This window comes from Bison bison, unplaced genomic scaffold (assembly GCF_000754665.1).
Source record: "Bison bison bison isolate TAMUID 2011002044 unplaced genomic scaffold, Bison_UMD1.0 scf7180017864221, whole genome shotgun sequence".
In the NCBI taxonomy this organism is placed as follows: Eukaryota; Metazoa; Chordata; class Mammalia; order Artiodactyla; family Bovidae; genus Bison; species Bison bison.
In genome coordinates, this window is record NW_011494793.1 from 203,674 (window position 1) to 217,822 (window position 14,149).

The 14,149-nt window shown below is 43.7% G+C and overlaps 1 protein-coding gene across 1 annotated transcript; it reads left to right on the forward strand.

Moving 5' to 3' along the window:
* The first annotated feature begins 4,524 nt into the window (after nucleotides 1-4,524).
* On the forward strand, nucleotides 4,525-5,472 carry LOC104992700 (olfactory receptor 1361-like). The gene has a single exon (XM_010845670.1). The coding sequence runs from the start codon at nucleotides 4,525-4,527 to the stop codon at nucleotides 5,470-5,472; it is 948 nt and encodes a 315-aa protein (XP_010843972.1).
* The last annotated feature ends 8,677 nt before the right edge of the window (nucleotides 5,473-14,149 follow it).

Consider the following 14,149-nt stretch of genomic DNA (forward strand, 5'->3'; position numbering starts at 1 on the left):
CACTGTTTCCATTGTTTCCCCATCTATTTGCCATGAAGTGATGGGACTGGATGCCATGATCTTAGTTTTCTGAATACTGAGTTTTAAGCCAACTTTTCACTCTCCTCTTTCAACAAGAGGCTCTTTAGTTCTTCTTTGCTTTCTGCATCTCTTGCATCTCCTGCATTGGCAGGCAGATTCTTCACCACTGTGCCACCTCAGCCTAAAACGTAAAATAAAAAGTTAAACTAGAAAGCAAAAACAAACTTGTACTTTTCAGAAACAATTAAAAAGTATTGAACACAAAAAAGTAAGTGATGAAACAGAAATGCAAGGTAATTATAGAAATGAAGAAGTGTGATATACCATTTGAAAACCAACAAAATAAATATCAATCCCAGGTATGTGGTAGGGGAAAGCTCTTAGGGGGTCTACTACTAAATCTTAGGAAAATGAATTTATTGTTTAATGACAAGAGTAAATTTAATCTATTGAATCCTAGAAGTTGATCAAAGTATATCCATGAAGCTCTATGGAACAAATCTTAATGAAATTAAGGTGATTAAATAAATAAGACAACTAAACCATTCTTAGGCTTCCCTAGTGGCTTAGACTGTAAAGAATCCACCAGCAGTGTGAGAGACCTGGGTTCGATCCTTGGGTTGGGAAGATCCCCTGGAGAAGGGCATGGCAACTCACACAGTATTCTTGCCTGGAGAATCCCCATGGACAGAGGAGCCTGGGGTCCATGGGGTTGCAAAGAGTTGGACACAACTGAGCCACTAAGCACAGCACAAACCACTCCTAGGACTTAATTGCACCAAGAGGCATTGAATACATAAAATTCTCAGACAGGGTTATGAGAGGTAGGACTTTGCTTTTAATTTTAATTCTGTTAGTTTAGTAGAAATTAAGAGAGAACTCAGCACCTTCAACAATGCTATTGACATTTAAAAAAAAAGCAAGAATTTCAAAGGCTGCAATAGACCTAGTGGTAATCACCTTCAGGTCTGTCCCTCACTTCTCATTTCTGACCTCATCTCCTGTGCCCATTCTGGTTTCTTGAATAAACCAGAGATGCCCCTTCCTCAGGGCCTTTGCACTTGCCGTTCCCTCTGCTTAGAACACTCTTTCCCCCAGGATGTTCTTATAGCTCTGTTTTCTACTTCTGGCCCGTATAGTAATATTTCCCTTAATCAGGAAGGAGGAGCTTGAACAAAAGTAAATTAGGTCTTACCCTTCAAGTGTCCAATACCAAAGAAAGGCAATGCCAAAGAATGTTCAAACTACCACACAACTGCACTCACCTCACACATTAGCAAAGTAATGGTCAAAATTCTCCAAGCCAGGCTTCAACAGTACATGAACCATGAAGTTCCAGATGTTCAAGCTGGTTTAGAAAAGGCAAAGGAACCAGAGATCAAATTGCCAACATCTGATGGATCATCAATAAAGCAAGAGAGTTCCAGAAAAACATCACCTTCTGTTTTATTGACTATGCCAAAGCCTTTGGCTGTGTGGATCACAACAAACTGTGGAAAATTCTTAAAGAGATGGGAATACCAGACCACCTGACCTGCCTCCTGAGAAATCTGTATGCAGGTCAAGAAGCAACAGTTGGAACTGGACATGGAACAACAGACTGGTTCCAAATCGGGAAAGGAGTACGTCAAGGCTGTATATTGTCACTCTGCTTATTTAACTTATATGCAGAGTACATCATGTGAAATGCCAGAATGGATGAAGCACAAGCTGGAATCAAGATTTCTGGGAGAAATATCAATAATCTCAGATATGCCTCTGGAGAAGGCAATGGCACCCCACTTCAGTATTCTTGCCTGGAAAATCCCATGGACGGAGGAGCCTGGTGGACTGCAGTCCATGGGATCGCTGAGGGTTGGACAAGACTGAGCGACTTCACTTCCACTTTTCACTTTCATGCATTGGAGAAGGAAATGGCAACCCACTCCAGTGTTCTTGCCTGGAGAATCCCAGGGACTGGGAGCCTGGTGAGCTGCCGTCTATGGGGTCGCACAGAGTCAGACAAGACTGAAGTGACTTAGCAGCAGCAGCAGCAGATATACCTTAGAGATTGAGCCCATTCCCCTTGCATTAGAAGCATGATGTCCTAACCATGGAGAAGGAAATGGCAACCCACTCCAGTACTCTTGTCTTGAAAATCCCATGGACAGAGGAGCTTGGTGCAGGCTACTATCCATGGGGTCGCAAAGAGTTGGGCATGACTGAGCGACTTCACTTTCACTTTCAAACCATAAATGTTATTGGTTTTCCTACCTTTTCATGCCAATTTATTCCATTAAAAATACAATGAAATGTGCTTTTAAATCCTCAAAAAAAAAAAAAAAAAGAAGCATGGTGTCCTAACCAGCGGACCTCCAAGTCCCAATTACCCATATTTTTATTTTTAAAAAATTGTTTTTCATTCTAAAAATATAAATTAAATGTCACAGGTTCTAGTGAGTCTTACAGTCATAAAACTGTTCCAGGTTGCCCAGACTTCTGCAAGTATCAGATGTTCCAAGACTGCTATTCACTGGGAATATCATTTCTTCTCTGTCCATCCACAAATACAGCAGAGTACTGTTTGCGACATTTAATAAGAACGTTACCCAAGCTCTTTTGCCTCTTCATTCTGCATGCTTTCTTTTCATACTTTCTTGTAAGCTTTTGATTTTATAATCATCAGAACATTGCACCTACAAGTTAGACAAAAACTACAGGGCACAAGCAACCCAAGTAAACCTTAACTATTTGACACCAAGACCAGCCTCAAAATTCGAAGATAATGTTTACTCAGACTGAAGAGGAATGAAAGTGGGTCATTTGTAGATGTGGATGGATCTAGAGTCTGTCATACAGAGTGAAGCAAGCCAGATAGAGAAAAACAAATGTTGGATATTGCCACATGTATGTGGAATCTAGAAAAATGGTACAGATAAACTTAGTTCCAGGGCAGGAATAGAGGTGCAGATGGAGAGAAGAGATCTGTGGACACAAGAGGGGAAGGAGAAGATGGGACAAATTGTGAGAGTAGGATTGACATATATACACAGCCATGTGAAAATAGCTAGCTAGTGGGAAGCTGCTGTGTGACACAGGGAGCTCGGCTTAGCTCTCTGTAAGGACCTAGAGAGGTGGCCTGGGGTGGGGGCTGGGGAGTGGGAGGGAGGCCGGGGAGGGGGTGTATATGTATACATATAGCTAATCCCCAGGTGGCGCTAGTGGTAAAGAATATACCTGTCAATGCAGGAGATGTAAGAGACACGGGTTCGATCCCTAGGTTGGGAAGATCCTGTGGAGGAAGGCATGGCAACCCACTCCAGTATTTTTTTTTTAATTTTATGGTTATTTATCTTTTTAATTGAAAGATAATTGCTTTACAGAATTGTGTTGGTTTCTGCCAAACATCAACATGAATCCACCATAGGTATACATATGTCCCCTCCCTCTTGACACTCCAGTATTCTTACCTGGAGAATCCCATGGACAGAGGAGCCTGGTAGGCCACAGTCCATAGCATCGCAGAGTCAGACACGATTGAAGTGACTTAGCACACACACATAGCAGAGTCACTTCTTTGTACAGCCGAAACTCATACAATGTTGTAAAGCAATTATACTCCGATAAAATAAATAAATACTAATAAATATAAAAAATGAAGATAATGATAAATTGGTACATCTTGCATAGCACAGAGCATTTTATAGGCACACAACACACTGCTTGCAGTTGTTGTTGCTATTTAGACACTAAGTTGTGTCTGACTTTTTGTGACCCCATGGACTGTAGTCTGCCAGGCTCTTCTGCCCATGGGATTATCCCAGTAAGAATACTGGAATGGGTGGCCATTTCCTCCTCCAGGGGATCTTCCCAACCCAGGGATTGAACCTGCCTTTCCTGCAGCTCCTCCATTGGTAGATGGATTCTTTTCCACTGAGCCATCTTAATTTGAGTTCTCCCCAAAGCAGATTCTGAGTCAAGAACTTGAGTGCAAATATTTATTTGGAAAATAATCCCAGAAGACTCAGTGAGTGTTTGGGGAAAGAAGGTGGGATGAGTAGGGATCCATGTGAGAACACACCCCAGAGCTCCCTCACTCAGAAGGGATGAAGCTGGGACATTCACCCAACAAGCCCAGTCCCTCACTAGCCAAAAGTCATTCTTGGGATGTCAACTGCCAGCACTTCCTCGTTACACCGTGTGCAGGTTAAGCCTGCTCCAGTGATCAGATAAAGCCTTGGTGCACAGAGACACGGGTGGTAGAGGTGAGAGATGGTCAGTGTGCTTAGGAGCTGTCCACCAAGCTGCTAGTGACACCCTGCAGGTGGGCTGTGAAGAATGAATGGTGTGTTTACTGATGGAAATGATCCAGCAAATGGGTGGGAGGATTCAGCTGCAGAAAGAGTGGGAAGAATTGATGAACGGCTGAACTAAGGAGAGGGGATGAGATCCAGGGTGCAAAGGAGGGGCTGCCTTGACCAGGACCCTGGACAGCTCCTCCGTTTCCTTTCTGATTGATTCAGGATGGCTGAAATTGGGGCAAATCTCACCCTGGTCTCTGAGTTCCTGCTCCTGGGCCTCTCGGAGGACCCCAAGCAACAGCGGCTGCTGTTCATTCTCTTCCTGAGCATGTACCTGGTCACACAGCTGGGTAACCTGTCCATTATCCTGGCCATCGCCACTGACGTCCGGCTCCACACTCCCATGTACTTCTTCCTGGCCAACCTGGCCTTCGTGGACATTTGCTTCACCTCCACCACCATCCCCAAGATGCTGGCCAACCACGTGTCAGGACACAAAGGGATTCCTTATGCTGGCTGCCTGGCCCAGATGTTCTTCTTCATCTGGTTCGCTGGCATCGACAGCTTCCTGCTGACCGCCATGGCCTATGACCGCTATAAGGCCATCTGTCACCCTCTACACTATGCCCTGTCTGTGACACCACAGCTCTGTAGCGTCCTGGTGGCAGCATCCTGGACTGCAGCCTTCGGGAATGCCCTGACCCACACAGTATTACTGACCCGTCTCTCATTCTGCACCCACAACCAGATCCCCCATTTCTTCTGTGACCTGAGCCCTCTGCTGAAGCTCGCCTGCTCTGACACCTTTCTCAACAATGCAGTGGTATACACTGTGGGCGCCCTGCCTATCATCACCCCCTTTGTGGGCATCTTGGTCTCCTACACACGCATCTTTGCTGCCGTGTTGAGGATACCGTCCACGAGAGGCAAGCGGAAGGCTTTCTCTACCTGTGGCTCTCATCTCTCTGTGGTGTCCCTGTTCTACGGCACCATCATTGGGGTTTATTTCAGCCCCATGTCCTCCCACACAGCCCAGAAGGACACGGCTGCTGCAGTGATGTACACTGTGGTCACTCCCATGCTGAACCCCTTCATCTACAGCCTACGCAACAGCGACATGAAGGGCGCCTTGGGGGCCCTCATCAGCAGGAGGCCAGTTTTTATTCAGTGACCACAGCATTGCGACATCTGAGTGTCCAGATTCAGCCCCCATCTGTCCTGAACTTTCCTGCACAGTCCCAATCTTAGACAGTTCCTACATTTCACTCTTGGTTCATTTGTTTATTACTTTATCCTTCCAACAGATACTTATTGAACATCTGTTGCATTTTACTATTGGTTGGTTACTATTTATACTCTTTCAAGAGTCTGGCAGGGGACAAAGAAAGTCTCCGACCTTGTGGCACTTAAACTGAAGTCTAAAGAACTCATCATGGTCAAAAAGAAGTACTCTAGAAACCAGAGAGACCAGGATTCAAGTGCTATTTTGTGTTAAGGTCAGGTTAAGCTGCTGTAACAAAGAGCCACAAAGGCAAAAGCTCAAAGGGTGTAAGGTTTTGCAGATTCTTGGATTTTTTAGCAATAGAGTTCCTTCAAAAAACAGCAGACATCTGGTCTAGTACTTCTAGTTGCTAGGAACCATATACAGTGTTTTTTTCCTAGCCAGAGTTCTAAGTCTATTTAATTTACAGTATTTGGTTTCTTGAACTACCTACATCTTTGTCATTCTCTGTTAACATTCATTTGAAACAATAGCCTTGGGCATGAGGCAAAATCCCTATTTAAACTGTTTGAGAGAAGAGAAAGCTGTTGGCTCTTCCAATTGCGCGGTATTTCTGACTTTCAAAACTGGCTTGTTCTTGGGTCAGATCACCTCTTTCTTGTGATTCCTTACTGTTGCAGCAAGGAGCGGTCAACTTATGCTGGCATTCTCACTCTTCCCAATCACTTCTAGAAACACAGACTCAGTAGACCTATGGTCTACATTTCCGGTAGGTTATACCAGGTGATGACGTTACCAAATATTGTTCTTTGACATAACAAGGTTCACCAGCATTCCAGTCTGCAATATTTGTGTCCTTGCCACCAGGTCACTAGACTAGTGCAACTGATTTTTTATTTTTGTGATTAGAACACTCCACTTCTGATACTAATTTTTGTATTAGTTAGGATGAATAGCCTATTTGCTATATTAGGGTTTCTATAACAAAAATACCACAAATTGTCAACATATGGCTTAAATAAAAGAAATGTGTTGTCTTGCACTTCTGGAGACCCTCAGTCTTAAATCAATGCAGTACCAGTTTGCTTTCTTCTGCGGCATAAGCGAATGAAGGTCTCTTCCGTGCCTCTCTCCCCACCTGGTGGTTCACTAGCTCTCTTTGGTGTCCCTGACTTGTAGATACCTGCTTTCATCTTTACATGTCATCCTCCCTGTGTGCATGGCTATCTCTAAATATCCCCTTCTTATAAGGACACCAGTTACTTTGGATTAGGAATCCATTTTACTCTAATATGACCTCATCTTAACTATTATATTTGCATGCATGGGTGCTCACTCTGTCATGTCTGACTCTTTGTGACTCCCTGGACTGTAGCCTGCCAGGCTCCTCTATCCATGGAATTTTCCAGACAAGAATACTGGAGTAGGGTGTCATTTTCTACTTCAGAGGATCTTCCCTACCCAGCGATTGAACCCGCATCCCCTATGTCTCCAGCATTGCAGGCAGATTCTTTACTGTTGAGCCATCAGGGAAGCCCCTTTATACGTGCAACAGTCTTATTTCCAAATAAGGTCACATTCAGAAATATTGAGGGTTAGGATTTCAACAAATGAATTTGGGAAATGGACATAATCCAATCTATAACATCTGCTAAAAACAAAAAAAAAGACAAAAAGTAATGACTCAAACAAAATAGTTTATTTCTGTCTCATGCAACAGTCAGAATTCTAGGTCAGTGGCTGATTCTGCTCCTTTCAAGCATTCAGAAACCCAGATTCTTTATATCTTATTTCTTGCCTATTTCCCAGGACATTATTATTGTCTGTAACATTGAAGCTGTGAACCCTAGATTGTCAAAAAATAATCAGAGAGCTCAGGGGAGACAAGCCCATTATCTTGAAGTGCTATGTACTTCTCACATTCCACACTGGGTTATGAAAGTGAAGTGTTAGTCACTCAGTAGTGTTGACTCTTTGCAACTCCATGGACTGTAGCCCACCAGGCTCCTCTGTCCACAGGAGTCTCCAGGTAAGAATATTGGAGTGAGTAGCCATTCCCTCCTCCAGGGGATCCTCCCAGCCCAGGGATCAAACCCAAGTCTCCTGCATTGCAAGCAGATTCCTTACCATCTGAACCCCCAGGGAAGCCCACAGTGGTTTATAAATAGCTGTAAAACAAGCAGGAAGGTTCTTTACCGCTGAGCCACCAGGGAAGCCCAGGGCTGTACATCAAAATTTCATGTTATTGATAGTTACATAATCCAAATATGTGTCATCATAGTGGGTCTTGTGACCCCTGATAAGATCAAGAAGGAATGCAATCTTTTGAAGAGTTGTCTAATTAATGCTAGGAGCATGTTGCTCTCTACAGCTGAGCAGGTACTCCTATCAGTGGAGAGGTTTGGTGTATAACGCACAGTTGCGTTACACAGTTACACAATCACAGTTGAGGGGAGAGAGGAGGTCAAAGGACAGAGACGGCTTTTTATGTTTAAATTGTTATTGTCTTGTCGTAAAATATGAATTGTACTTCACATCACATTTCAAAAGAAGACTCTGGAGAGTCCCTTGGACTGCAAGGAGATCCAACCAGTCCATCCTAAAGGAAATCAGTCCTGAATATTCATTGGAAGGACTGATGCTGAAGCTGAGGCTCCAATACTTTGGCCACCTGATGCAAAGAACTGATTCATTGGAAAAGACCCTGATGCTGAGAAAGATCAAAGGCAGGAGGAGAAGGGGATGACAGAGGATGAGATGGTTGAATAGCATCACCGACTTGATGGACATGAGTGTGAGCAAGCTCCAGGAGTTGGTGATGGACGGGGAAGCCTGGCATGTTGCAGTCCATAGGGTTGCAAAGAGTCGGACACGACTGAACTGAACATTTCATGGAAGGAGATACCCTTTTGGGAACTCTACAGCCATCATCATCTGATTCCTCTGGTGTGATTTAGGGACCTGGGCATTACTTTAAGGCTCAAAGAGGCATAAGCTCAGTGCTTGGTTTCAAGATAATTCTCTGTAACACTCAGCAGGCTATTTGCTCCCAGGCAGTAGCCATACCCAAAGCTTTTTCCTGGCCAAAGTATTTGTATTGCTTGATTTACCCAGGTCTGTTTATCACCTGGTGTCTGGACCAGCCCTTGTGGTTCTTACGATCGCAAGACACACCTTAGCAACAACCACTGGGCAACTTTGTAAAAATAAGATTTTTTATTCACAGGTCCTCAAGGGTATAGGATGCACTAGGGGCCACATAGTGAAATCACAGGTAGAGAGACAGCACAGACATGGTGCTCTGCCCTTATTAGAGTCCAAGGAGCGGGGTGCCAGAGGTTTTTCAAGTTCACTCTTTATTGTCTAGTTTAAAACCTAAGAACAAGAATGAGGGTATGGGAAGGGAGAAGTGGGGCCACTCAAGCGGTCAGTTATCGAGGTTACCCAGAACTTTCTGCAAGGAGAGCTTCATGGCTGGGGCTGATACCAACCAAGGTTCTTAGCTTTCCCCAATCAATAGAAACTTAAAGAAAAAGAAACAGAAATTCAGGCAAGGCTCTACTGAGGCTCCTGCTGTAACAAAGAGGAGCGAGAACAAGTAACAGTTTCCCTTGCTTGCTCAATGCCTTCATGGGTGAGCTTGCTTGGGAGCTTGTTCTTTGTATAGGGTGAGGGTACAGGTGCATCCAGTGGCTGGCCAGAGGGGTGGCTTAGGTGGTTTGCCCACCCTTTTGGTGGTGTTGAGGGGGCATGCACAGTACCCTGGTTTTGCTCCTGACACCCACTTTTTGCTCCCGGCTCTTCAGAAGTGGCAGTAGGGGTTCTTTGGTCTTTTTGTGTCTTTTGTTCATTTGCTGAAACTGTGCTTGAAAGAAAGTGAAAATGAAGACGCTCAGTCGTGTCTGACTGTTTGCGACCCCATGGACTGTAGCCCACTAGGCTCCTCCATCCATGGGATTCTCTAGGCAAGAACACTGGAGTGGGTTGCCATTTCCTTCTCCAGGGGATCTTCCCGACCCAGGGATTGAACCCAAGTCTCCTGCATTGCAGGCAGACACTTTAACCTCTGAGCCACGAAGGAACTGTGCCTACCTGCAGCTATTTTTAATCCCATATAGTTTTGTTTTTGTTTTTGTTTGCTCTAGGAGAGGTGTGTCCAGTTGCAAACATTGCAGCTCTGCAGCAAAGGGTCCCAGGTCCCAGCCTGTCTCAGGGCAGCCTTGTTCCTCATCTGGTTGTTTATCTTAGTAACTGTGTCATACAATTGCCAATATGTTTATCCAAGATGGATGAATTACTATTCAGGCATAAAAAAAGAGGGAAAAAAATCATGCCATTTGTGACAATATAGACCTTGAGGCAATTATGCTAAGTGAAATAAGTCAGACAGGGAAAGAAAATACCATTTGATCTCATGGCAACCCACTCCAGTACCCTTGCCTAGAAAATTCCATGGATGGAGGAGCCTGGTGGGCTACAGTCCATGGGGTCGCAAAGAGTCGAACACGACGGAACGACTTCACTTGCACTTTCACTTTTCACACAATTATATGTGGAATCTAAAAAACAATATCAGGAACTTCCCAGGTGGTCCAGTGGCTAAGATTCATGCAGGGTCCCAATGCAGGGGACCAGGTTTCAATCCCTAGCCAGGGAACTAGATCCTTCGTACTGCAACTAAGACTTGACTCAGTCAAATAAAGAAATAAATATTTTTTTAAATAAAAAAAAATCAACAAAATGAACTCATAGATACAGAGAACAAATTGACATTTACCAGAGGCATGGAGTGAGTGGTAGGGAAATTGGGTAAAAGTAGTCAAAAGGTACAAACTTCCGGTTCTAAAATAATTAAGTCATGAGGTATAATGTACAGCGTGGTTCACATAGTTAATAATACCGTACAGTATATTTGAAAGTTGCTAAGAAAGTAGATCTTGAAAAGTTCTTTTCAAAAAAATATTTTGTAAGTACGTCTGGTGATGGTTGGGTCTTTCTGCTTGTTTTTATTATAGTTGATTGTATTAGCTTCACACATACTGCAAAATGATTCAATTATGCATGTATGTGTATGTTACATATCAGTTATGAGGTAGGAGATAGATGGGCTCCAGGTTGGGCATTTACAATCAGCCAGTCTCCTCTTTGAATTTCCTGAGGCAAGAGATAGGCCGGCTCCAGCTGAGGAATTTACAACCAGCCTCTTGTTTGCTTTCAGAAATGGAAGCAACAACAGATACAGGGTAAATAGCCATTAAAGGATGTTTACAGGCCTCCTGCAAACATCTCAAGGGAATAATTATGGCAAAGATAGAGAGAGGGAAAAAAACCCTGTTTGAGTAAAGGATAAGGGAGACGCACAAGGGCTCCTTGGAGTCAAAAGTCAGGAGATAACTCCAGGCCATAAAGAGTCTTGCTCCTCCCAGAAGCCTTCACTTCAAGATCCATCTTAGCTGAAGGGTGTGTGTGTACCCCAGGAGAGGGTCCCAGGGTAGAGCAGGTGTGGAAAAAGAAACCCAGATAGTTGGCCTGAAGGAAGACAAAGACCAGGAGAACCGACCTATATAAATGACTTAACCGCCTCTTTGCTGTGCGCCTGATCACTAAGGGGAACGCCCACACCCTGTCCCTCTGGCTGTGCATCTCTGCCTTGCTTCTGTCTCAGCTAAACCAACTCTTTCTCTCTGTGCTCTCCCACTTGTTGTTGCGCTATGTCTCTAATAATAAACTTTGTATCTGCATTCACAGTTTCTGCCTCCACGATAAATGCACTTTTCAGTGGGGACAAATATCCAGAGAAAATTATCTTCTAACTTGTAGCCCTTGCTGGTCTGGTGACTTAGGATTCCTGGTTCTCATCCAGACTACCCAGGTTCAATTCCTGGGCAGGGAATTAAGATCTTGCTTCATGCCACTGCTCCCTGCTGCCTCATTGAGATCAGTTATACATGTATATCTATATTTTTTTAAATTCTGTTCCATTATAGTTTACGGGGATGGTTGTTAACTAGACTTATTGTGGTGGTCATTTCGTAATATATACAAATATGACATTATGATGCTGTGCACCTGTATGTCACCTTGGATATGTCATTTCACGCTCTAAGCTCCGGTTGTCTCATGTATAAAATAAGGGTAATAACACCTAGTGTAAAGGGATGTTAGGAGGAGTGAATGAGATAATATGGTTCATGAATGACAGGCAAGCAGGGTGATTTTAGATGTGGAATGAGGACTTGCCTGGAAGTCCAACAGTTAGGACTCCACACTTCCACTGCAGGGCACAAAGGTTTGATCCCTGGTAGAGGAACTAACATCCCGCGTGCTATGCATCTTGGCCAAAAAAAATTTTTTTTTTCAATTTTTTAAAAGTGTGAAATAGACAAACACATTTTACTTGAATGTAAATCAGGAGAAAACACAATTGGCACCTAGAGCCTGCACTATGATGAGGCCCAAGACGTTATCTGAGATTATTTTTAATTGTCATATGGTAATAATATGGTGGTGGTTTAGTCACTAAGTCGTGTCCGACTCTTGCGACCCCATAGATTGTAGCCCGCCAGGCTCCTCTGTCCATGGGATTCTCCAGGCGAGAATACTGGAGTAGCTTGCCATTTCCTTCGCCAGGGTATCTTCCCAACCCAGGAATCAAACCCGGGTCTTCTGCCTTGCAGGCAGATTCTTTACCAACCGAGCTACAAGGGGTAATCAAAACAATGTAAACGAGTGTTTTACAACCACACTCCCTACAAAGAATACCTGAAAAGACAAATTTCGTTGCCTTCTCAAAACTTTGTCCCTTCATTAATCATTTCTAGTTGGAGACACTTTTTTTTTTAACTTTTTAAAAGACATGTTTGTTGAAATGGAATTTACATTCAGTAAAACTTGGTTTGAAATTTGACAAATGCAATCATCATCATAGTTAAAGTGTAGAACAGGTCTTCAGCCCTGTAAACTTAAAAAATATGCACATCCTAAAAGTTGAGAACTACATTTTACTGGGTGTGAATTTTTAAGATAGTATCTCAAGTAACCCTGAGAGAACTGCTCTGAAGAAGCAAGGGGGGAGCCAGGATATATAGAAGCTTTGCAATGAAGGATAGGTAGTCTGAACATCAAACGGTTATTGTTGATGAAAGAAAACCCGACATGTCAACTTAAGGAATTTAGCACTTTTCTTTGTATGATTTTACTTGAATGTAAATCAGGAGAAAACATATGAAATCATTCTTTTGATAAACACCTTAGCTATCTAGGGCCAGTATCTTGGGTTTTCACATCCTGAGTTCCTCAGGGCTCACCATAGGGAGTGGTTGCAATCTGATGGCTGCTAGATGGCAGGTTTCTTTCCTTCCTGAGTTCCCTTAGAGCTCACCAGATCACGCTGGAGGGCTGTAATTGCTGATGACTGTGACATCCTTTGTTTACCGATATGGCAGGCATTATTCCATTTATTAGCCCCCTCAACCCCCACCCCAAAACCCTATGCAACCAACTCTTCCCTGATTCTTAAGAATCCACTGATTTGTCAAAGGGGTCAAGTTTAATCATTAAACTGATCACAAATCAGATCAGATCAGTTGCTCAGTCGTGTCCGACTCTTTGTGACCCCATGAATCGCAGCACTCCAGGCCTCCCTGTCCATCACCATCTCCCGGAGTTCACTCAGACTCATGTCCATCGAGTCAGTGATGCCATCCAGCCATCTCATCCTCTGTCGTCCCCTTCTCCTCCTGCCCCCAATCCCTCCCAGCATCAGAGTCTTTTCCAATGAGTCAACTTTTCGCATGAGGCGGCCAAAGTACTGGAGTTTCAGCTTTAGCATCATTCCTTCCAAAGAAATCCCAGGGCTGATCTCCTTCAGAATGGACTGGTTGGATCTCCTTGCAGTCCAAGGGACTCTCAAGAGTCTTCTCCAACACCACAGTTCAAAAGCATCAATTCTTCGGTGCTCAGCCTTCTTCACAGTCCAACTCTCACATCCATACACGGCCACAGGAAAAACCATAGCCTTGACTAGATGAACCTTTGTTGGCAAAGTAATGTCTCTGCTTTTGAATATGCTATCTAGGTTGGTCATAACTTTCCTTCCAAGGAGTAAGCATCTTTTAATTTCATGGCTGCAGTCACCATCTGCAGTGATTTTGGAGCCCCAGAAAAATAAAGTCTGACACTGTTTCCACTGTTTCCCCGTCTATTTCCCATGAAGTGGTGGGACCAGATGCCATGATCTTCGTTTTCTGAATGTTGAGCTTTAAGCCAACTTTTTCACTCTCCACTTTCACCTTCATCAAGAGGCTTTTTAGTTCCTCTTCACTTTCTGCCATAAGGGTGGTGTCATCTGCATATCTGAGGTTATTGACATTTCTACCAGCAATCTTGATTCCAGCTTGTGTTTCTTCCAGTCCAGCGTTTCTTATGCATATAAGTTAAATAAGCAGGATAACAATATACAGCCTTGATGTACTCCTTTTCCTATTTGGAACGAGTCTGTTGTTCCATGTCCAGTTCTAACTGTTGCTTCCTGACCTGCATACAGATTTCTCAAGAGGCAGATCAGGTGGTCTGGTATTCCCATCTCTTTCACAATTTTCCACAGTTTATTGTGATCCACACAGCT

Bases quoted from the DNA above. Each gene is read 5' to 3' on its own strand.
- LOC104992700 (XM_010845670.1), top strand. From the start codon at position 4,525: ATGGCTGAAATTGGGGCAAATCTCACCCTGGTCTCTGAGTTCCTGCTC.